The sequence below is a fragment of the Schistocerca gregaria genome, chromosome 6 (genome assembly GCF_023897955.1).
Source record: "Schistocerca gregaria isolate iqSchGreg1 chromosome 6, iqSchGreg1.2, whole genome shotgun sequence".
In the NCBI taxonomy this organism is placed as follows: domain Eukaryota; kingdom Metazoa; phylum Arthropoda; class Insecta; order Orthoptera; family Acrididae; genus Schistocerca; species Schistocerca gregaria.
Window position 1 is genome coordinate 417,135,507 of NC_064925.1, and position 24,933 is coordinate 417,160,439.

The 24,933-nt window shown below is 43.1% G+C and overlaps 1 protein-coding gene across 1 annotated transcript in view; it reads left to right on the top strand.

Moving 5' to 3' along the window:
* LOC126277967 (mucin-4-like) overlaps positions 1-23,220 on the top strand; it is a 201,480-nt gene extending 178,260 nt beyond the window's left edge. Inside the window, exon 3 of the mRNA XM_049977620.1 lies at positions 19,645-23,220. Coding sequence (XP_049833577.1) covers positions 19,645-22,682 — 3,038 coding nt within the window. The 3' untranslated portion in view covers positions 22,683-23,220. The remainder of the gene's footprint in view (positions 1-19,644) is intronic.
* The last annotated feature ends 1,713 nt before the right edge of the window (positions 23,221-24,933 follow it).

Sequence of the window (24,933 nt, forward strand, 5' to 3'; positions counted from 1 at the left end):
CGACGTCACCACGATTGTGCAGCCTAACATGGCCACCATTTGCGTTCTAGAAACAAGCTCAGTTGTGAAATCACGTATCAGCTCTTCTGTGCCTCGCACATCGCTGCAATGTAGCTGCTTTAATTCAGTAATGCCCAAAATCAGGGACATCTGAACTTTTCTAAAGTTTCCAAGTCGAGTATTGCTGTGGAAACATAGAGAAACAACAACAGCTACATCGGAAACAAGCACAGCTAGTGTACTGTTAAGCGGGAACCGTCAAACATTGCGTGGGGAGATGGTTGTACAAAATAGCATGAAATCAGCGGAAGATATCATTCATGAGTTCCTAAGTTGTACCAGCAGTCCAGCTATCAGAATGACTGTGTGTAGGAAGTTCAAAATAATAGAGCACAATGATCGAGCAGCTCCCCATGAGCCACACATTTCCTAAGCTAAGTATAAAGAGCGAAGCCACTGGACAGCTGCCGGCCGCGGTGGCCGTGCGGTTCTGGCGCTGCAATCCGGAACCGCGGGGCTGCTACGGTCGCAGGTTCGAATCCTGCCTCGGGCATGGGTGTGTGTGATGTCCTTCGGTTAGTTAGGTTTAAGTAGTTCTAAGTTCTAGGGCACTTATGACCTCAGAGCCATTTGAACCATTTGAATTGGACAGCTGATGACTGGAATCACTCACTTGGACTGTTGAAACGCGCTATATCCTGTGGCAATCATGTTAACACCAGCGGAAATTCGACTAGTACAGTTTTGTGAATGGCTTTTGCATCACGTGAAAGGTAACGAACATTTTATAAGTAACATGATACAGACTGACGAATCTAGCTCCACTCTTGAAGGTATTTTCAGCCTCCACAACATGCCATTGTCGGTCTGAACACAACTCACTTGTCACTTGTGAACATGACTTCCAGGTACGCTTTGGCATACATCTGTGGGCTAGCATCATGGGAGAAGTTCTATTGGCCCCATGCCTTTTGCCAGACAAGTGGAATACACTCCTATATCGTACATTTCTTTGCAGTGCTCTATTGACACATTAGATGTTACATGCTTTTGTGACGTCTCGTCGTCTCTGTACAGCTGTACCATGGGAGGCAAGGAGAGGATGTTGGTTGGTGGCGAGTGTTCTCGTTCTATAACACAAACTGCACGCAGTTAATAACTTCTTTATTCATAAACAAAGGGCTACTTAACTTAAGTTTCCATGTACCTCAGCTCCCTTCTGTATAGTACACGTAACCTCAATGCTGTTGAAGTACGAGTCCGCTTAGTTCACTATAAGGCTACTATGTGCTGCCTGTCCCTGTGCTGGAGGCTAAGTCTGCAGCTCTTGTCTCGGTGACACGCCTGGAACTCCGCGGCATATAGACTCGAACTAACTGGCCTAACAGGTGCCAACTAACTGGTAAAACTGCCCCCCCCCCCCCCCCGGTCCGCGGTGGCAATCCTCAGTACTGGCAGCTGAGAGGGCGTTGGCAGCCCGTTTCCAGTGAGTCTTGTTGTTGGCCTCTATCAATATTCTTGTAGCCTCTGTACCGCATGGTGTGCTGGCGCCAGCACATTCGAAAACTCTCCACTTGGCGTTTGGCGACAGTTATGTTTTCAGGACCATGGTTCACCGCCATACTTTGGAATTAATGTTTGTAACCTATTTAAATGAAGCATTTCCAGGGAGACAGATTGATCGTGAAGGTGCTACATTCTGGCCTCCACGTTCCCCAGACCTTAATCGACCAGATTTTTATTTTTGGGTATACTTAAAGGAACAAAGCTACAGTACTCCACCCATGAATTTACATGACTTACTAACTCATGAGCTTGCTGTTTCGGCAATGGTGGATGCATGTGTGTTAAGAAGCATCCAGCAGAGTGTGATGCAGCGAGTAGCGAAGTGTTTGAAAATGCCAGATGGTCGCTTTGAACATCTCCTCTAAACTGAACGTTGCTCGTACGTGTATGTACCGACTCTGTAAAGATAAGCCTACACTTCAGAAGTACAAAATGAAATTATTGTGCATAACATAATGTGCAATCTAGTGTAGCCTACCAAATGTGTTTTAGTAGCTCATTGGACGCAGACGATGTTACTGTATCCACAATTATTTTCTGAGGCTTTATTTGTATCGTGTACAATACAAAGTGATCGTTAGGCCTTTAATTTTTAAATGAAGGTGATAGTGACAGATTGAAATTCACAAGATACAGAGTTGTGGATGTGTAAATTGGATACAATTTGATGCTTTAACTGAAAAAAAAAAAAAAAATTGGTGCGAACGCGGCTCGAACATCGGCTAGTCTGCATATTCTTTTCCCATGGCATTGCCTCGTCCTGTGGGGCTAATTTTTTCCCTGTTTCTTTTTTGTTATTTTTGATTTTTCAAAAAATAGAGGAAACAGTGAGAAAAAGAAATACACAAGACCTGCAATGTAAATTGGATACAGTCTGATGTGGACGCGAACGCACCTTTTATAATGTGGGCCTCCCATCTCCCCTTATAGCCCGTCGTTTCTCTCGCCAAAAGTACCTTCGTTGGCCAGGCTGCAGTGCCTTTGTTGTGTACATGCATATCCTGGTAATAAAAAAATAATATAGAAATGAAGAAATAAATAAGATTTCGTCGTTCTTCCGACTGCGCAAAGTAACAAAATTCCTTTAGTAAAGATAAAGCACGTATTACTCTTCGTTGAATAAAATGTATTTCTTCACATGTGTCAAAAAGTGCATGACAAGGTGTTTTTGTTCTTCTAGTTAAATAAAACCAATATTTTGTTGCTGCAGGTTCAGCTTTCAAATGACTGAAAGTCAGTCGTGCTTTTTTAATGAAGTTTCTTTGATCCATGCGCTTGTTCCTCCTGTGTTGCCCTCTTCTACTGCTAGTTTCACACCTGTGTTACTTACATGACGCAGCTATATCGCTGTAAGAGATTCTTGTATGACTGCTTTCACACTGCGTCGATTATCTATTAACTGGCGTAATGCAGAGTACTTACGGAGATTCCCTGGCCATGACATGCAACATGTTGCCAAACGTTTTCCGATGATTGTCATGCTGCGTAACCCGAAAATATTTCCCTTCGATGTAGGTCAAATATACGGAGAATGTAGAATCGCAGTTCTCAATAACGTAGGTAGCTATAAGGCCGACCATCCATAGTGCTGCATTTTGTTTCATAACTGGGTATCGCATGCAGTCAGGCTGCAGCAGTTCACGAACGTTCAGATAGCGTGCATTCGTCTTATCAGTGAGTGCTAGGCGTTAGCTGAGAAAGTTCCACGTGTCCGTCGCTGCTCCGCAAACAAATCTATGCGCGATTCAGTCAATGTGCTAATGGGACAACTCCGGCGCAGCTCAGATTTTATGCTACGTGTCCCCGGACACACTGCACGCAGTTATAGCGTTACTCGCATGTCGACCGCCAAGGCCCCCTTTTTTTCTTCACCTTGTATAGTATTTTCACCTTGTATAGTATTTTCATCGTCAACGAGAAATAAATCTCTAATATTTCCTCCGTTTCTCCCTAAAGCAGACTTACTTTTGTTTGTAGAGAGTAGCATTTTCACCTCGTTTATGAGAAGTATAAAAAATACAACGAACAATTATGTTTTGAAGAAATAGTTTTCTGGCCGTTGCCTGAAGCTGATTTACGTATAGACATTGTAGATATTTGAGACCCACAGATCGACCCAACGCATTAACCATTTATGTATCTTACCCCACAAATTTTAAAACAAAAGTTTTTTGTATTCTCCACATGTTAAGTAAAAAAGAGAGGCAGTTTACATCAGAAATCAGATATGCTTGTCCTATAAGTGTGTCCTTACCACAAAGGTAAAAAGCTTATTGCTTTTCGAGAATCCTAAACGGAGTATTTTGATATGTGGAAGCAATAACTGGAAATGAATATTTCTGACAGTATGAAGCCTTTACTAAGCAATTTGTGTGAATTGTATGCCTATAAATTGCTTATATTTCATAACTACCTCCCGGCAGCCGAATAAAGGTTGCTGCCGCTGCTTTTAAAAAGTAGTATAGTCTGTTTTGTGTCCACTGTGGAATTGACCACTGTTTCCAGTTCATAACTCCTTGTCAGAGATGGATCTTTATTCGTTACAGAAAGCAGTGGTCCTGTACTAAGTATACACTTAAGAGCCAAAAGAACTAGTACACCTGCACAAAATCGTGCAGATCGTCAGCGAACACGCAGAAGTGCTGCAACATGACGTGGCATGGACTCGACTAATATCTGAAGTAGTGCTGGAGGGAACTGGCGCCATGAATCCTACAGGGCTGTCCGTAAATCCTTAAAGAGTACGAGGAGGTGGTGATCTCTTCTGAAGAGTACGTTGCAAGGCATCCCAGACGTGCTCAATAATAACCGCTTCAACGGTATTTTGGTCTTTTATTGCTGTACCACTACCGGTTTGGTGACGTTAGAGCCACATCTTCAGGTGGCATATAATTAAAACATTAGAGTGGAAAGCTGAATGACGGACAACGAATGTTGGGAAAAAAGATTCCGAGCTTTTCCGCTGTTATGTTTTAATCATATGTCACCTGAAGATGTCGCTTTAACGCCACGATACCAGTAGTGGTACAGTAATAAAGGACCAAAATACAGCTGAAGCCGTTATTAATACCCGAGATGAATACTCATAGCAGTGGTTGCCCCACCTAAAAGGTTGTGTGCAGTGCTCAATAATGTTAATTGTCTGGGGACTTTGGTGGCCAGCGGAGGTGTTTAAACTCAGAAGAGTGTCCCTGAAGCCACTCTGTAGTAATTCTGGGCGTGTGGCGCGTCTCATTGTCCTGCTGCAATTACCCAAGTTTGGCGGAAGGCACAATGGACATGAATGTATGCAGGTGATCAGACAGGGTGCTTACGTACATGTCAGCTGTCAAAGCCGCATGTAAACGTATCAGGGGTCCCATATCATTCCAACTGCACACACCTCACTCCATTACATAGCCTCCACCAGTTTGAACAGCCCTCTGTAACATGCAGAGTCAATGGATCCATGAGATTGTCTCCATACTTTACACGTCCGTCCAATCAGTACAATTGAAACGAGACTCATCCGACAAGGCAACATGTTTCCAGTCATCAACAATCCAATGTTGGTGTTGGCGAGACCAGGTGAGGTGTAAAGGATTGTGTTGTGCATTCATCTAGTGTATACGAGTGGGCCTTCAGCTCCGAAAGCCCATATCGATGGTGTTTCGTTGAATGGTTCGCACGCTGACACTTTTCGATGGCCCAGCATTGAAATCTACAGCAATTTGCGGAAGGGTTGCATTTCTGTCACGTTGAACAAACCTCTTAAGTCGTCGTTGGTCCCGTTCTTGCAGGATCTTTTTCCGGCCGCAGCAATGTCGGAGATTTGATGTTTTAGCGGCTTTCTGATATTCGCGGTACACTTGTGGAATGGTCGTACGGGAAAAACCCCCACTTCATCTTGTGTCAATCACTTGTGCGCCGACTGTAACACCACTTGAAACTCACTTAAATCTTGTGCACCAGATACTTCTTGTCTTATGCAGGCGTTGCAGACCGCAGCGCCGTATCGTGCCTGTTTATTATCTCTGTATTTGAGTACGCATGCCTATACCAGTTTCTTTGGCGCTTCAGGGTATGTGTTAACAAGATGTAACACAGGAAAGGCTGAATGAATGTAAAGAGAACAATTTTGCAGTAGGTGTTACTCTTACTGAAAGAAAATTATTACCTTCGATTGAACTCATTCTCCAGAGAACAGGTCAAGGATTTATTTGATCAGTAGAATTTGGTGACTTGGTCTTTGCTCGTGTGGGATAAGTGTCGTCAGTAAGCACCTGTCAACTTGGCTTTCACCACTTTGAACAGTTCGTCTACAGTTACATCTATATGGCTACTCTACAATTCACAGTTAAGTTGCTGTCAGCTCACAAGCTATTTCTCTACCGTTATATTTTCGTACGAGCTCTGCTTTTCGTATTTTATTATGATGATTATTTCTGCCTATGTAGGAGTGCGCCAACAAAATATTTTCTTACTCTGAGGAGAAAGTTGTTGACCGCAGTTTCACGACAAGATTCTGCCGTAACGAAAACGCCTTTTTTAAATGATTGCCACCCCTGGTTCGCGTATCATATCCATGATTCTCTCTCTCTCTCTCTCTCTCTCTCTGTCTCTCTCTCTCCTGTTTCGAGATAATACAAAACGAGTTGTCCTTCTTTGAACTTTTTGAATACCCTCTATTAATCCCATCTGATGCGCAATCCCCACACCACACAGCAATTCTTCAGTAGAGGGCCGAAAAGCGTAATGTAAACAGTCTCTTCAGTATTCTGGTTGCATTTTCTAAGTGTTCTGGCAATAAATCGCAGTCTTTGGTTTGCTTTTCCTACAACATTATCATTGTGCTCTTTCCCTTTTAATTTCTTCGCTACTGTAATCTTTAAGTAATTACTTGAATTTGCAGCCTTGAGATTTGTGTGATTTATCGTATAACCGCATTTTAGTGGATTTCCTTTAGTACTAACGTGAATGACTTCACACTTTTCATTATTTAGAGCCAATTGTCACTTATACAGATATATTGCCTAAATAATTTTGAAATCGACTGTAATCATCCAATGACTTTTCAAGGCGGTAAATGACAGCATCATCTATCATCAGGGTTTATGTAGAGCAGGAACAGCAGAGGGCCTGCGAGACAACCTTGAGGAACGCCAGATATTACTTCTGTTGTACTCGATGACTGTCCTTCAATTGCTACGAACTGTGACTTCCCTGACGGTAATTCACGAAAATCAGTTGTTAAAAGCCCAAGAGTGGTTTCTATAATGTGTAAATTGTTTGTCAATAAAAAACTAAATATTCATTTACGCCTGTTGGCACCTCAAAATACTTAGTTTAGGAAGCTCTAGAATTTGAAAATTTCGTAATTGATGCTTTGGAACAACTTTTATAAACAAGTTTGGCGAAGTTTTCCATTTGTATCGCTCCTTCATTAGACATTGTTTGATCAGATTCCAGTCGACAATTTCTTTCGTTTTGTACCCAGGCAGTATGTTGTATGACGTGCTTACCCCATTTCGAATCATTTTACAACAAATGGTTCATTTTCATTCAGCGATGAGAACTTGGTCTTTTGTAGCTAGGATCGCGAAGACCTACCGATTTAGACAATCCACGAAAACAGCGATGCCCAGCACACGTTAGCCGACTGCAGTGCATGACCTGAGCTCAAGGCCAGGAACACTGTTATCGTTCACTACTAATATTACACGATGATACTTGTCACACGACTTCATTTCTACACGTTTATGTAAAATATGCTGTCCAGTGTATATGTCGGTTTATAACAACATTAAGCAGTTTCGAGACTGGAGTAATAGAAAATAAGAAAAGTTTGCGGTTGTTTTAATGCTTCAGTTTCCGACATGGTATCGACCCTGTTCGGTACAACTCAGAGAAAAGTCCTTGTATGGGGTGTTCAATTTTAACGGCGCATTGGCTTTTATGTCAGTTACATCGTCAAAAGCCTTGAACCATCGTGTGAATTTCTGGGCTTTGCCTTTTGTGTAGGTTCAGTCTTGTCAACTGTGATGATTTTTTCCGAAAAAGAACTGCCGGCCGCTGTGGCCGAGCGCTTGTAGGCGCCTCAGTCCGGAACAGCGCTGTTGCTACGGTCGCTGGTTCGAATCCTGCCTCGAGCATGGATGTGTGTGATGTCCTTAGGTTAGTTAGGTTTATGTAGTTCTAAGTCAAGGGGATTGATGACCTCAGCTGTTAAGTCCCATAGTGCTTAGAGCCATTTGAACCATTTTGAAAAAGAACTGCCTACGTTTTGCATTTCAATCAAGTCGCGGCAGGCGTCCACGCAGTAAAAGGTACTGGATGGACTACGCAAATACTTTTTTCCACTTCAAAACTTTCTGGAGAATTCCTTGAAGGCTTGATTTACAGATGTTGACCCATTGCGATTTGTGACACAACGCATAAACTTGCTTAAATGTTTAAATTAAAATTATGACGTTAATAACTGTATCATATTTAGCTATGTATACATTTAAAATTAATAAAATGGCAATATGAGCTGGTTTTTAAGATCATAATTTTGTTTTTAAAGTTTTAAGCAAGTTGAGCATAATAAAGTTTCATTCATCATCGCGCACCTTCCTTGTGCATACTGTTAGTGCCCTCTCATGCAAGAAGCTTTCCTTAGCCCAAGCGCTGAGTGCGTGACGCTAGTGCACTAACGCTGGCACTTGATGAGGAAATAGCAAATGACCATAACCATGTTGTGTATGTTTCAATTATTAGGGAGGTGAAATTTTATATTTGACTGATGCCTTCTGGCTTTATTTTCATACGTACCTCTGCCACAACATGCAGTCCGGAACAAGTTTTTGTGTGCCTACAGAGATATAATTTACCATTTTATATATATTTGCACTGTTGACTTGTTTAGGTTCGCAATAGTTACTTCTCATGAAGGCGTTTTAATAAACTTTCCAATGTGGAAGTGGCTGGCTGTTCACTATTTCTACAAAATAATTCCATTAATACAGTTAATACCGTTTTGGTGCGTAAACAAAAGACTCTATTTATATTATGTACATAAATATGACCGAAACTTAAAATTTAAAAACATTTAAATTTGCGTCTTGAAAGAGTTTAGAGCGATATTATTGGGGCTTTCTCCGTACAACAGGTCTACGTGATCTAAACCTGTGCTAGACCTTTCAATCAGCAGAAGAAGATAGGGCCGTCGGATATGGCTAAACAGATGGGTTTTTCGAAGGGTTTATACAAAACAATCTTCTAGGTATTTCTGAAGGAAGCTTTTTACAAATAAAAACGTTTAAATAATGGTAAATTTGTTTATTTCACTAATAAATGAGTTAATAATAATAATCCCAAATGCATTTACAATCGTGTGTGGGTGAAACAGGTGTAGGCGGTGTGCCTATTATCTTATATTCGACATGATAAAGCGAGAAGGTTAGCAGTGACGTCACTGCTCGCCGCACACAAGCACGCGATACGTGTCGTATGTTCCAGTAACCGTGGCACGTGTTTGCTCGCCTGCAGCGAGGGTGTAATGTAAACACAGGAAAATGTCAGCTTTCCAACACTCGACGAAAGACGTCAGATATATCATGATAACGTAGGCCCATAAGAGTGTGCACAGAGGTGTTTAAGAGGCGTTTAAGCACTTCTTTACGCCTCAGCTGTGGACGGAACAAGAAAGTACAGTAAAAAGTATCTTCTGCCAAACATTCTGGTTAGTACAATGCAGGCGCAAATGTAGATTGTATAGAGTTTTGAAAAGACATTCATTCGATTTCAGAAGACTATAAGTTTTACACAAATCAAGAATGAAACACGCAGTTTTTCACTTGCGCATAGGGCTACAAAACTGTTATTTTAAAATGAACCATACGCCTCTGACTACTAAGAAACATGCGCACATAACCTTGCGGCGCTTTTCACAATTTAGGATCAAGGTTTTCATTTACTTTTGACAAATGATCCGTATGCCCTCCAAAAAGAGATGCACAACAAACATCCAGAAGAAAGACAAACTTGTTCCATACTTTTACGAGCATGTCAGCGTCACAGTTACAGCTATTGAAAAGGGAGGCACATAGACGAAGTGTGGTATAAAAAAAGAGTGTAGTATTTGTAAAAAAAAATAGAATTGAACTTTTCATCCATCCACCTGACACGTCTGACTCCTAAGCCCGTCAGCAAAACACCCTTAATAAAAAACGTCATATTTAAAGATCATATATCAAGAAACACACGCACGATAAAGAATTGTGCACTTTGCTTTTGTTAAGAATACTACTGAAGTTTTAGATCATAAGACCAGCTGATTTTTAGGCTTGTCAGTGTAGTTACTTCTGTTCCTAACTAGCGTGTAACATTATTCAAATTGTTTGTATTTACTGTGCTTTGAAAACATTCATATTCTGCAAATTACGTAGCAATAGTTTTTCCACGGACTGAACGTACTGAGAGTATCGACGACCCTTGTGCACACACCTAAAAGACCGTGGTTCCCACGTTCTATTTCTCACAGCAAACGAAAGCACAAAACGAGTGAGTGGGTGAGGGCAAAGGGCGTTCACCGCCATTCAGTAGAAGTACTCAGAGAAAAGTCGCGATCAATCAGTGGTCATGAGAGAGAGAGAGAGAGAGAGAGAGAGAGAGAGAGAGAGAGAGAGAGAGAGAGAGAGAGAGATAGTGTCAGTCTCCAAAATCAATTCTGGTAATCCGTTCCTAGCTGCCGGTTGTCCACTTTCACAGTCGATTTTCGCTCCCATGCAAACTTGGTGGGGATGTCAGGTTACGCCATCTTTTGGAATGTTCGAATAATATGGACGGAATGACTTACTGTGCAGTGAAGGACACGTAGAAATGTTAGACTGAGCATGAAACTGTGTACCTTTAATTTTTCAGTGAAGAGAGATAGCGATTGTGCTGGGTAAATTAGAAACAGCTTTTTTGCAGACTCCACATTTAACTGGGCAAGCAAATCCGCTTCAGACCCTAACATGAAAACACGACAGCGATAACCGGTTTCCGAAATCCGGTTCCCGTCTTTCGGAAGGTAAGTCGCATGACTGAATGTTCAGTAAATAATAAAGCAACTGAGGCCATGCGGCTGAGTGTTTTTGACACAGTCTGGGCATGCGCTGCCCTTTAGTTGATCGACTGATCGCGACCTCGTTGTGTAACATATTCGATCTTTTCTGATTGACGCACATCGACTCCTTCAGAGAGTCATTTCCGAACTTTCATATACCCCACCTTATTATAAGTGATACAAATTACATTTCGCACTGTTAGCCGTGCCCAGCAGTAGGGACATTTGGCGACCCGTGTAAGGCTTATGTGGGACGGGTCATCACACCTCTAAAAATTGGAATATTCCGCTAAAATCGGGACATGAAGCAACTCTAGTTACGCCCATCTTGACTCGACGCAGACCAGGCAATAAACAAGTAATGAGAATGCTAGCTGCACCAGAGATCCCCAACAGGTAACCATGTGAACCAGCAACGTAAGAAAGTTGCGGCAAGGCAAGCTTCTGTTTTTGAAACCTACGTTAAAAATTCACCCCACGATACTGTCTTCATTCACGTATAAAGTAATTACAGTCAACAAAATCAGATGAATCTTTTTCAAACAGCTTCAAGTAGTCATGTACTCTCGACATTGATTCATAAGCGGAAATGTATACTTCAGTGTGATAATGACATTATGTACAAAAGAAAATTTCGTTATCTGTAAGGAAGGAGAATGCTCAAACTCCTGAATCAAGTTAACTGATAACCAGAGAAGATCCGCAGGGTGTTAAACGGCCTCCGTGTCGCGTTGTGCTGTTGACGTCATCGTTGAAAGCGGCAGCAGTTGTCAGTTTTTCGAACTTAGGAGCGGCTACTTCTCACTTGTGTTTATCCTCAGTTGCCTTCATGAGGCCGTATTGATTCCACTCCAGTCCTACCCCCAAGAAACATTCCGTTACAGCACCGGGTATTGAACATGGGTGCTCCGTATTGCAGACAGACACATTGACCACTCATAACGAGAGATTGTCTAAATTTTGGACGTACATTAGTAATTTCAATTTGTTCTATGAATAAATAGATTTTAAATTTTCATAACCACCTTTATAACCTTCCGGACTGAACACAAAATGCTGAAACAGGTGTCATATCTGCTTTAGCCTTCTTTACCTACCACATCAAGACGTTAGTAAATAGCGCACTATTCCATATTTAGGGAAAGTCCATTTGAATGTGGCTGGGGAGCTTAAATCCAGGAATTTTAAAACGTTTCATGCGTACAACACTGTTAGACACTTTTGCCCAATAGTAAAGATAGCAGTAAACTTTGGAAAAGAATGCAGTATATGAAATCACTTGTAATTGCGGCAAATTCCATGTAGGTCAGTCTGGCAGGGGAATTCGTATAAATGGGCTTGAAGGAACGTCATAGAAGTTGGACATTAGAGGAGGAGACTCGTTCTTTTCCAGAGCACCTGCTTGAAGGAGCTCACAATTAACAAGATGCAACATAAATTCTTGCATCACGTGCATAAAGGTTGGAAGATGAACTACCTCGAAATAATGGAGATTAGTAAACGTCCATTTCCCCAAGTTTAGTATTGTTGATCAGACATAGTTGCCTTAATCGCCATTTCTCACTGCAGATACTACTCTTCATCCCATCCACACCATGTTGTAAACTATCCCTTCCACACACATGGCTCCTTTTCTTGTATTTAAGGTACTTAGTTTCATTTGCCCTCTCAAAAGTTTTTAGTTTGTATATTCACCGCTGATTCACTTGCCTGTTTAATCCCCCTTGAATATCTTAACTGTTTGTGCTACTGGATCTGATAAGATTACTCTGTTCAGACGACTCTCTTGGAACGTGACACCGTAGTTTATTGTTAGATTAATTTTCTTCTCGGAACAGTTGTTGTAATTTTTTGTACAGCTCATTGTATAATGTGTGACGTGTTTGACCTAAGTTCAATAACTTTACACCGCGTTTTTCACTGAAATAATTCCTCTCGTTTTAGTCCTAAATCAAACATCACCATCTACATCTACATCCATACTCCGCAAGCAACCTGACGGTGTGTGGCGGAGGGTACCTTGAGTACCTCTATCGGTTCCCCCTTCTATTCCAGTCTCGTATTGTTCATGGAAAGAAGAATTGTCGGTATGCCTCTGTGTGGGCTCTAATCTCTCTGATTTTATCCTCATGGTCTCTTCGCGAGATATACGTACTAGGTAGTAATATACTGCTTGACTCCTCGGTGAAGGTATGTTCTCAAAACTTCAACAAAAGTCCGTACCGACCTACTGAGCGTCTCTCCTGCAGAGTCTTCCACAGGAGTTTATCTATCATTTCCGTAACGCTTTCGCGATTACTAAATGATCCTGTAACGAAGCCAGCTGCTCTCCGTTGGATCTTCTCTCTGTCTTCTATCAACCCTATCTGGTACGGATTCCACACTGGTGAGCAGTATTCAAGCAGTGGGCGAACAAGCGTACTGTAACCTACTTCCTTTGTTTTCGGATTGCATTTCCTTAGGATTCTTCCAATGAATCTCAGTCTGGCATCTGCTTTACCGACAATAAATATCATATGATTATTCCATTTTAGATCACTTCTAATGCGTACTCCCAGATAATTTATGGAATTAACTGCTTCCAGTTGCTGACCTGCTATATTGTAACTAAATTACAAGAGGTCTTTCTTTCTATATATTCGCAGCACATTACACTTGTCTACATTGAGATTCAATTACCATTCCCTGCACCATGCGTCAATTCGCTGCAGATTCTCCTGCATTTCAGTACAATTTTCCATTGTTACAACCTCTCGATATACCACAGCATCATTCGCATAAAGCCTCAGTGAACTTCCGATGTCATCCACGAGATCATTTATGTATATTGTGAATAGCAACGGTACTACGACACTCCCCTGCGGCACGCCTGAAATCACACCTACTTCCGAAGACTTCTCTCCATTGAGAATGACATGCTGCGTTCTGTTATCTAGAAACTCTCCAGTCCAATCACACAATTAGTCTGATAGTTCATATGCTCTTACTTTGTTGTAATGTTTGGAAACCATTTGAGAAATCTTTAGATGCACCAGTTAAAAATCTTCGATCGAACAAAAATTTCACAGTCACGCATATTTATCTTTGTACCTGATGACGGCGTAGCAGCCTAAAATCGGTTTGTAAAAATAAATATTGTACAATATTATAGCAGTGCCATGTGTTTTTTATTCCATAAAATATAAAATTATTGAACATGAATTAATAGTTAATAAATTACCACATTTTTCTAGAACTTCACAAGGTCGGGATACCTGCACATCTTAAGCGAAGGAAGAGCGCTGACTTATGGCAGTACTGTTGGCAGCTTTCAGTTCTGAGGCGTAAGACGCTGCGCCCTGAGTTTTCAGCGGGTAGGTTGGCCCGGTGTTTGATTGTGATAGAAGCGCAAAGCAGCCGCGCCAAACCTTCTTCGTCTGGGCTCCTATTTCGCTGCACGAACTATTGGTAAATTATTCTCTCTTGTCTCTGTCACACATTTTGTGTGGTAGCACCTTTTGCCACACAGGCGGTGTACAGTGACTGCTAAGGATACTCATGTGCAGCAGCGGGTCGTAAATATGGCGAAGTGCAGCAGCTGCAAGGCGAAGTCTCGTGATATCACTCCATCAGTGGTGCTCAGCTGGCGTCTGAACTAGAAATGTGCACCGTGCCAAGTTTCCTACAAGTAGCTTCTCAAGTACGGCGTCACAAAGGAGTCGAACAGACCTCTTACCTGGATCGCTGCTCTTTATTTTTATTCTCCATCCAAGTCGGTCAAACCTTTCTCCAGGTGTATCTTTCTTTAATTGGGTAACTTGTGTCTCTAGTTCTGCCAGTCCAACTTTTTCTCCTTTCTTGGCCTACCAGTCTCTTTATTTACTGTACCCAACACTGTATTTGCTTGCCAGATGTACCTATCTTTCACTCATAATATATCTCTTTAGAGTGGCAGGTTATTTTTTTTCAGTTTCCTGCAGTACTCCTTGTATCGTGCTAAACTGTCAGCATTACAAATGATCTTGGCTGGCAAACAATTCCTTTTTTGTCCTGCATACCTTAATTCTTAGAGTATGTACTTCTTTGCAGGCCTCTACTTTATCTGAATTGCATTTGATGGAGACCAAGTATGGAACAAGTAATACCATATTAATGAATATTCCATATTATTCATGTTACGGAATCGGTAAATATCTTCGCTCATTACTGATTGACCTACCTATTAAATTTTTCTGCAGATGCTCGATGTACTGTTGCTATGATGACATACTTATTATGAAATTTTACTCCTTTAGCGTACATCTCTAGATGATTTCGCAAACAAAACTTATTGATATCAGTATTTTTCAACTGATGGAAGTTTCTAATAGGTGTGGCAACTCATCGTTCTTCATGTATTAGTTACTGAAGTAAGACGCTGATTTTCATATAACACTTAGCATACCTCTACTAGTCATCACGACGCTGATTTAAATAATGTAACACGTAGCATACCTTTACAAGTAATCACTTGTTTTATATGGGCGGATTATGTTGTCTCAATTCAAACATCTCTTAAGACTGGCTACCTTTCTTGCCACTCTGCCCTAAACCCGTAAGCACATGTATTTTTCCGCTTGTGGCATTTCCAGTTGAGATGTTGAGTCGAGACATATTTATAGAAGCCACAGCAACCACAAAGTGTGCTCTGAGGCCAGTGATATCACTGAAACTAAAAATTAAACACTTTCAAATTCCGAGACCATATGAATCACTTTTTATCGAATGTTCCACTTTTTTGCAGAACCAAGTGTTTTAAATTTTGCGCAGAAAGCGCTAACAGTTGCGCTAAACTGTCTCGAATTCCCGAGCGCAATCCGGCAGTAGTGCATTGACGAGAAAATTGAATTCTGCTTGATTTGTGCTCATTCATTCCATTTTTGTAAAAACAGTGCCATAAAATACAGCATAATTCGCTGAATTGGATATTGTATTGTCGTAAACCTAATTTCGAAAATCAAACGAAGCATAGATTACTCAGTCAGCTCTTCAATGAAGGTGACACCATTTGCTCTGACAAAGCACTGTAGTTAGTCCCAAAGCAAGCGTTTGTCACTAATAATAAAAACTTCACTAGCAATAAATTGTATAAGCCCTCCTTAAGTAGAAACTGCTGTTACTCTCAGTGCTAAAATTGTGTGCTTATGGGGTATCGTCCCAATTATGCGACTGGATTCGTGATTTTCTATCAGAGATCGTAGTTCGTAGTAATTGTCGAAAAATCATCGAGTTAGACAGAAGTGAATTCTGCCGTTCCTCAGGATAGTGTTGTGGGTCCTTTGCTGTTCTTTATCTATGTAAGCGATTTGATTTAGGAAGCAATATGAGCATCGTCTTAGGTTGTTTGCAGATGATGCTGTCGTTCATTGTGTAGTAAAGTCATCAGAACAACAAAACCAGTTGAAAAACGGTTTAGATAAGATACCTGTGTGGAGCTAAAATTGAAATTTACCGTAAATAATGAAAAGTGTGAGATCATCCACATAAGTGCTAAAAGAAATCCCTTAAATTTCGATTACACTGTAAATCGATCAAAGACCAAGACCGTAATTTCAACATACTACCTAGAAATTACAATTACGAACAACGTAACTCAGCGGAGAAAGCGAACCAAAGACTGCGTTTTGTAGTTATAAGGCTTAGAAAATGCAACAGATCTACTGAAGACACTTCCTGCATTATGCTTGTCCGTCCTATTTTGGAGTACAGCTCCGCTGTGTAGGATCCTTAACAAGTAACCTATAGGGTGCTTCCTATTGATGTAGTAGAATCATTAAATTTGGCAGAAGACAAAAGTACTTCATTACGGTCAAAGGAAAACATTCGAAAATTGTCAATTTGTAATTATATCACACGAAAATAAATTTGTTTATTGTCTGACTGACTGACTGTCTGTCTGTTATGATCCTTTTTCTCAGGGCCGGGTAGACGTACTGAGTTGTGAATGATTAACTTTTTCTTTATCTTATTGCACCAAACCAGTGACAAGAACAAAACGAGGTCCTGGCAGGAAAGCAAGAAAATCAGTATGTGCGACCTGAAGATGGATTTGTAATGAATCCGAAACCGGTAATGGTTAGGCTTACATAAACTTTTTTTAAACCACACTTGCGGTTAGTTGCTGCTTAAATTATAAAACTTACAACTAAAGAGGAGCGTGACTCTGACTAACAAACAAGAAAATTTTAACTTAAGTAAATGTGTGTGTATAAAAAAAATGGTTCAAATGGCTCTGAGCACTATGGGACTCAACTGCTGTGCTCATTAGTCCCCTAGAACTTAGAACTACTTAAACCTAACTAACCTAAGGACATCACACACATCCATGCAGGATTCGAACCTGCGACCGTAGCAGTCGCACGGTTCCGGACTGCGCGCCTAGAACCGCGAGACCACCGCGGCCTGTTGTGTGTATAAAAAAAAGTAGTATCATTATAATATATGTTTACTTATATGATTAATATCGACATTTGCTTAAGAGACCACCATTAACCCACTGTACCCACCTAACGCGGATTACACGGCAAATGCCATAACCCGATTTCCCAGAAGCTTCGCTTAGTGTAACGGGGGTCAAAATAGATTTCTATATCATTCCAAAATTTTAATATTCTGGAGTATTGCTGTGCGTTGTGGGGTCCGCATCAGGTGGGACTGACGCATGACTTCGAAAAAGTACAAAGAAGGGCAGCTCGTTTTGTACTATCGAGAAATAGGGGAGATAGCGACACAGACATGATACGTGAATTGGAGTGGCAATCATTAAAACAAAGGCATTTTTCGTTGCGACGGGATCTTCTCATGAAATTTCAATCACCAGTTTTCTCCTCCGATTGCGAAAAATTTCTGTTGGCACCCACCTACATAGGGAGAAATGATCATCACGATAAAATAAGAGAAATCAGGGCTCGCACGGAAAAATTCAAGTGCTCGTTTTTCCCGCGTGCCGTTCGAGAGTAGAACGGTAGAGAGACAGCATGAAGATGGTTCATTTAACCCTCTGCCAGGCATTTTATTATGAATAGCAGAGTAATCACATAGATGTAGTTGTAATGTCCTTATTCACTCACTCTATAATAAATGTATGGGGCAACGACCTTGCCGCAGTGGATACACAGGTTCGCGTGAGATCACCCAAGTTAAGCGCTGTCGGGCGTGGTCGGCACTTGGATGGGTGACCATCCAGGCCACCATGCGCTGTTGCCATTTTTCGGGATGCACTCAGCCTCGTGATGCCAAATGAGGAGCTACTCGACCGAATAGTAGCGGCTTCGGTCAAGAATACCATCGTAACGACCGGGAAAGCGGCGTGCTGACCCCACGCCCCTCCTATCCGCATCCTCCACCGAGGATGACACGGCGGTCGGATGGTACAGGTAGGCCACTCGTGGCCTGAAGACGGAGTGCTTTTTTATAATAAATTTATGATTCTTACTGCGAAACCGATTTGTAATTGTACAATTAATGTAACTCCCTTGTATCCTCTAGCTTGATAAGAAACATTTGTGTTGTGACCTTCTACAGACATGGATGGACAAATGAAAAAAATAAAATAAGCGGGTTTCTAAAACGGCGCGTAAAAGTTACAGACAGCGACTCTACCCACTGTGCCACCATTTCGGCCGAGAATAAAGCGAGCTAAAAGACATCTAAAGTATTTACTAGGTTGGTATCTGTTCCTTCGGACATGTCCAAGAGAACAGATACCATCGGTGACCAAGCAGCTCGTTAGAATGAAATTACAATGAAATGAACACCCGTAGCTGCTTACAGGCGTTGACATATGTCAACGGGGACAGATGAAAATGTGTGCCTCGACGGGGACACGAACCCGGGATCTCCTGCTTACATGACAGACGCTCTATCCATCTTTTTTTTTTTTCTCATTTTGTTCGATATAGTTCGTTGCGTTTGGTCTGGGTGAATGCCACAAGACATCTGTGCAAGTTGATCGTTGATTCTTTGACTCAGTTGTTTTATTACAGAGAGCACGCAGCCCTCTGACCGAACACGCTGAGCTACTGTGCCGCCGTCCATCTGAGCCACCGAGGACACAGAGGATAGGGCGACTGCAGGGATTTGTCTCTGGCACGCCTCCCGCGAAACCCACATTCTCAACGTATTGTCCCGCACTACATTCGTAGTGCCCCCGCCCATTATACTCATTACTCGCGGCGCGTTGCTGATTCCCGTAAGAGTTCGGGCACTGTTTGTGCATTCGCACAGAAGAAGAAGATGGTCAAGTGGCCGGTGAGCCTTAACTACATATTTACTAAGATGGTATCTGTTCTTGACCATCTTCTTCTGTGCGAATGCACAAACAATGCCTTAACTCTTACAGGAATCTGCAACGCGCCGCGAGTAATGAGTATAATGGGCGGGGGCACTACGAATGTAGTGCGGGACAATACGTTGAGAATGTGGGTTTCGCGGGAGGCGTGCCAGAGACAAATCCCTGCAGTCGCCCTATCCTCTGTGTCCTCGGTGGCTCAGATGGACGGCGGCACAGTAGCTCAGCGTGTTCGGTCAGAGGGCTGCGTGCTCTCTGTAATAAAACAACTGAGTCAAAGAATCAACGATCAACTTGCACAGATGTCTTGTGGCATTCACCCAGACCAAACGCAACGAACTATATCGAACAAAATGAGAAAAAAAAAAAAGATGGATAGAGCGTCTGTCATGTAAGTAGGAGATCCCGGGTTCGAGTCCTCGTCGGGGCATACATTTTCATCTGTCCCCGTTGACGTATGTCAACGCATGTAAGCAGCTAAGGGTGTTCATTTCATTGTAATTACATCTAAAGTACGTCGAAAACTTCGACCGTCATGTTCTCAGAAACGGGCGAGTATCTACGGATATGCCGAAACATGTATTCGCTAAGTTTGACTCCTCTTCCCCTGAGAAAAGTTTGCGCGAGGTTAGATTAAGGCACTTGCCGTGTTCTTCTCGTACGACAAATGTGGTGTAATGTGCTTCATTCCTGTGTGCAGACGAGGAGACGTGGAGCCGGGACGCGGCCACGCTGTACGCCACGCCGCTGTCGTCGCGACGCCAGCGGCCGCAGTCGGACTGGCAGACGGCGCCCCTGGGCGGCTGGGACTCGACGCCGCCGCGGCGGCACCGCTCGCAGCTGACGTTGAGGACCACGTCGCCGGCGCCCGCCAGCGACGCCGGATGGTCCCAGGAGGTGCGTCGCCCCTACCTTGGCTGGCGCTCTCTGGAGCGTCTCTCGCGCCGTCCCTGGACGCCCGAGGAGCGCCTCGCCGCCAGTCTGCTGGAGCGCAGCGGCCGCTCCACTCCCATATCCAGCAAAGAAGCATCTGCCCCCAACAAGCAGAGCCGGACCCAGCCATCTGATGCCGACGCTCCGCGAGTAAGAACCGCCGCGTCATCCCTCCGTAGCGAACCAGCGGGTACCTCAACGCCTCCTGCCAGCAGTGGTCGCACAGAACACACGACTCACAGTCACAGGCAGTCCAAAGAACTCTCGCCTTTGTCTAGACGCGTCACTACACTGACCGTAACAGTAAACGAGCGTAATACGGACGCAGAGACGCCCTCTTCGTCTGGAAGTAAATCTGCCGAATTCAGTGATATGTCTACTGGCAGCCTCGAACTGAGGCCAGCTGAGGAAGACTCTAGTCGGAAGCGGCACATTGGGTATGAAAATTCTCACCATTTAGAACAGGATACACTGCCCAGTGTCAGTAATTATCCTGAAGTAAAAAGTCAAAAGAGTCCACAACACAAAGGACTGCCTTTGTCCACGCAGATCAAGACACTGCCTGTAAGGGCAACTGAACCTGCTGAAGACTTGGCCTTTGCATCACACAATTACCCCACCAAGGTCCGAGACAAACCCTATGATGTACAACATTTCCCATCAGCTGAAGGGGACACTGTCTCAAGAGGAGAGACACCCGAAAAGGTAGCCGATCGGGATATGAGAGAAGAGAAAGGTACTACACTGAAGCATCAATACCAAAATGGGCCAACACAGTTACCCGCACAGCTCAAGGCGCTGTCTGTAACAACTCATTACAATGACGACGGCGACGATTTGTCTGCCAAGACCAACGACAAGCATTTTCCAGCCAGAGATCTGTTGGCGAGCTCGTACAACACAGTGCCGCTTAACGCGAGTAACGTGCCAACGTCTGTCAATACAACTTCGACACCGATACCAGCCAGTGGCGAAGATTACTATCGTACTACAAATCACGTGAATTTGACAAAGTCACCATTGCTGCGTGAGCGCACCTTCACCATAGATCGAAGTATCGTTTCCGACAATGGAGACTTCAGAACGAAACAGTTGCCTACAGTGGAGCTGCGCACACGGTCTCTTGAGGTTACTCTCCCACAAAGAGTGACAACTAATGATACTTCTCGCAAGGTGTCGATTCAAGAACAGTTCTGGGTCGCTGAAGATCATACACCGAGTGCAGTACAAGAGGATCCATCTCTCTTAATTTTGCCGCTGGTTAAACAAACCGCAACCGCTCCGGCAGCACACAGTAGCTCGATTAGTTCCAGTATCGCAAACAGGAAATCGACGCCAACTTTCCCCACTTCTTCTCCCATCAAAGCATCGCTAGGTGCTGCAATTGACACTAAGACGTTACCATATCCAGTACAGCTTGATTATGTCTCCAACACCAACTCTCCCTCTTCTTCTGCGGCAAAAATGTTTGATGTCAACCAGCTGCGATCTGTAGAGCTCCGCACTCGATCTGTTGAGATCCCTTTGCCTCAGGTAACTTCTGTTATTGCAGACCCATCGGATTCGAATTTCTCGCCGTCTGCTGCCGCTAAGAATACTTCAGTACCCAATATCCTGGAAGGTTCTTCCCAGTCATCCGCGGTCATTCGAGCTGTATCTATGCCTCCTGTGCCACGCGACCGAACATTTTGTATCGAATCTCCTTCTGTGCCCCTTAAGGGAACTTCTACCTTTAGACAGTTACCTGCTGCTGAATTCCAAAGCCCATCATCTGACGTTACCTTGGTTCAGAGAGGAAGTGCTGTAGCTACTGCGAGACCTTATTCCCATCGTCAGGAAACCGAACCTATACCATCCGGACTCGATCATAGACATTCGGTGCCTGCTTCTCCACTTGTCGAAACTTCACTGACGACCATTCATGTGACACCATCGCCTGTAGTGGCAGAATACCGATCAGTCTATTCCGACACAAGTCCTCTTTTAGGCAGGAAGCCGTTCACTGTCAATCACGTGGAGGCTCCCGGTGGGTACCGCACGAAAAACTCAGACGAAGACACCAAATCCCGGGAGGTTTCACTCTCTTCTGCGTTGCCGAAACCTTTCGAGCCAATGCCGATTTCGCAAAGTAAAATACCTGTACCCACTGGATCCAAACCATCTTCTGAAAAGGAAACTACAGTAACTGCACAAATGGACACGTCTCACAGACCGCTCAACCACATTCAGCCCACTGAACGTATACAAAAATCCTCGTTTCCTGCGACTTCCGTGATACGGCGTCCTTCTTACAGGGTAGCCACAAGAAACGAACTGAATCCAAGTTACAGAAAAAAACGATCCGCCGCAGATGTGAACACGGCTGGTGACGTGATTTCTACGCCTATTATATCGCCAGCTGAAAATTCTCGTTCCAAGACAGCACCGATAGTAAAGCCGCCACGCCTCCGCACCAAGGATAATTCCACGACCACGCCAAAACCGCTGCCACGGCAGAAGCACACACTGGCGGCACAAACGGTGCAACGCTCAGACAATGTAGGACCAGTTACACACAACACAGAGCTTCATCTTCCGAACGGCGTGTCGCCGCTGCCATACTCGGCACTTAGAATTCTTGATTCTCAGCGTCCACCGAATACAACTGGTCCCACAAACACTATGTCTGTATCATTCAAACTTCCTGTTTCCTCCGAATCAGACACACCTGCCTCTAAACAGCCGATGCCTTCACACCAGAACATTCCCAATCCAACTCTTCTGACACCTCTTAAGTACAAACCATGTACAACAACAGACCTGTAGCGCTTCCACTCATCTTCCAGTGATACTTTCGTCGAAGAGGACTTTCTGTTATCAGCCGTAGCCTCTAGAATGGACATAAAACCTGTGAAGTTCTCGTGTCGGAGGTGACGAGGGCATCTGTTGAGAGATCTGGTACGCTGGATGTGTTTGCTCCGTTTTTTCTCTGACTGTGCAGACGATGCTCTTCTGCCTCTTTCCTTATGTTAAATGTGCTTTATGGAATAAATTACTATCACGAACATGTTTTCGAAATTTCAACATATTTTTCCAGATACCAGCAGATTCCACACCCATGTAAATGACATACAAGCAATGAAGGAGGAAATGATGTATGTCGAATATATGTACTTACGTGATTGTAATTTACTGCTTGTATAGAAATGAAGAGTTCTGGCACGAATAATTCATTAGCGTAACAAATATTGTAATTGGCCGGTAAAGTATCGCAAGACTGACGGCCATGTATTATTTGTAATATTGTCTTCTGTAATCTTGCGTATATATATCAAAGCATTAAAACGTTAATACTGAAACCACAGTGATTTGTTTTCTCCTTACTCCTAGAAATATATATATTTAGATTCATCTGATCTTGGATGCACAATATCTCTCGAAAACTGTTACCTTCACAGTGCAACCAGTCAGTGCACAGTCGTGTACAGCCTTCTCATGCTGTGCTCTGTAGACAAGCGTTATATACTGAGACTAAATGGAAGCACTACTGAAGTCTTTCATGATTCATTGTGAGTATAGAACTAATTAATGCAGCGGAAGTAACTAGAGAAGTCATCTGAAGGACTGTGACCTCCTTGGTAGATCCTAAGGCTTTCCGAAAACTGAAACAACGTTTTGAAGTGATATCCAAGCCGACCGATTTCTTTAGTAACATAACAAGCCTTTTGACAGATGCCACTTTGTTAGTGACTCGCTAGCCAGCATAACCTTCCTAACTTGAGGAACTGTCTCAATGTAGTGTCACAGATGTTACGACGCTGGACTCGTCTCCGTGATGAGTCGATTTTCTAAATCAGAAAAGGTGAATGCTAGGATAGTTGCTTAGACGAACATACGAACAATTTCCTTCGAAACCCTTGTCCGATCGTAGATTGTGTTCCGACTCCACTGACCAGATCTAATGGCCTAATCCTCTTCCTTTTCTTCGTAGAAACAGTAAAAGAGCTCTGTAAAATACACCGTGGAGTATGAACGTATGAGATTTCTTCATGATTAAAGTTACTCTCATTCCTTCGAGCAATAACGGAAGATGTTTCCCCATCCCTGTGTTGTTATCTTAACGTCTACTAATTTTAGTTTACCTAGGATTTCCTGTAATCGTATTCTCAGTATTGAAATTGTTCGTCGGCTGTTGTTGTAAAAGCGCTATGCTCATATACGTACTGCAGTTTGTGATTGTGCAACGGAACGGAATGAGTACATTCTGGATTGCCGAGCGATTAGAACGTGACGACAGATTGATAATAGCAGCTCGCCAGCCTGAATACCGAAACACGTTTTAAGAGTAGTCCGACAAGCGCTCATTGCTAGTCTAATGCATGCACTGTGTACAGTATCCAACAAGTAAGATATCCAGAAAGGGTAGCATGGTTGGCTCTCTTAACAGCACAGCGTTAATGTCACCACAGATTATTTTCCGGGGGAAAAATGAAATCCTTTACCGGCTGACAAAGGTTGTACGCCGTCTAGCGTACCTGAAATTGACATTTAGCTGCGGGAAGAGCGGAAGACGGTAAAATAATCCACAAACAAAGGGTAACGGATTTGATATCGTATTGTAAAGATTATTCCATTATTTTGTTATCACGACCAGTCTCCGACTAATGTTGCCGTGAGGAACATAGGTTTAGCTGTCTGAGAAAGTTTTTCCCCTTCGATAACTAAAACTACACTCTGCAACGATGCTTTGGATCCGCTGTGGGAAGCTGCAAGGAAACCTTGTTTGATTCTGCGCTGCTAAATGGTACCACAGACCTTGTCAAAAACGAGATCCAAAAGAGCTTGCACCTGCATGAATGCTGCGTGTATTTTTGCCTCCGATGTGGTCGGGCTGTCAAGGATGGACCAATATTTCGTTGTTCCATCCTGATAATAGCTAATGAATTTGAAGAAGTCCAGCGCTATAATCGCTCGACCTCACATCACGATCAATGCTTACCCAAACAGCGAACACGTGAGAGCAGCTGCCATTATTGACAATAGCTTACTTACTATCACTCATCACAACAAAACTACT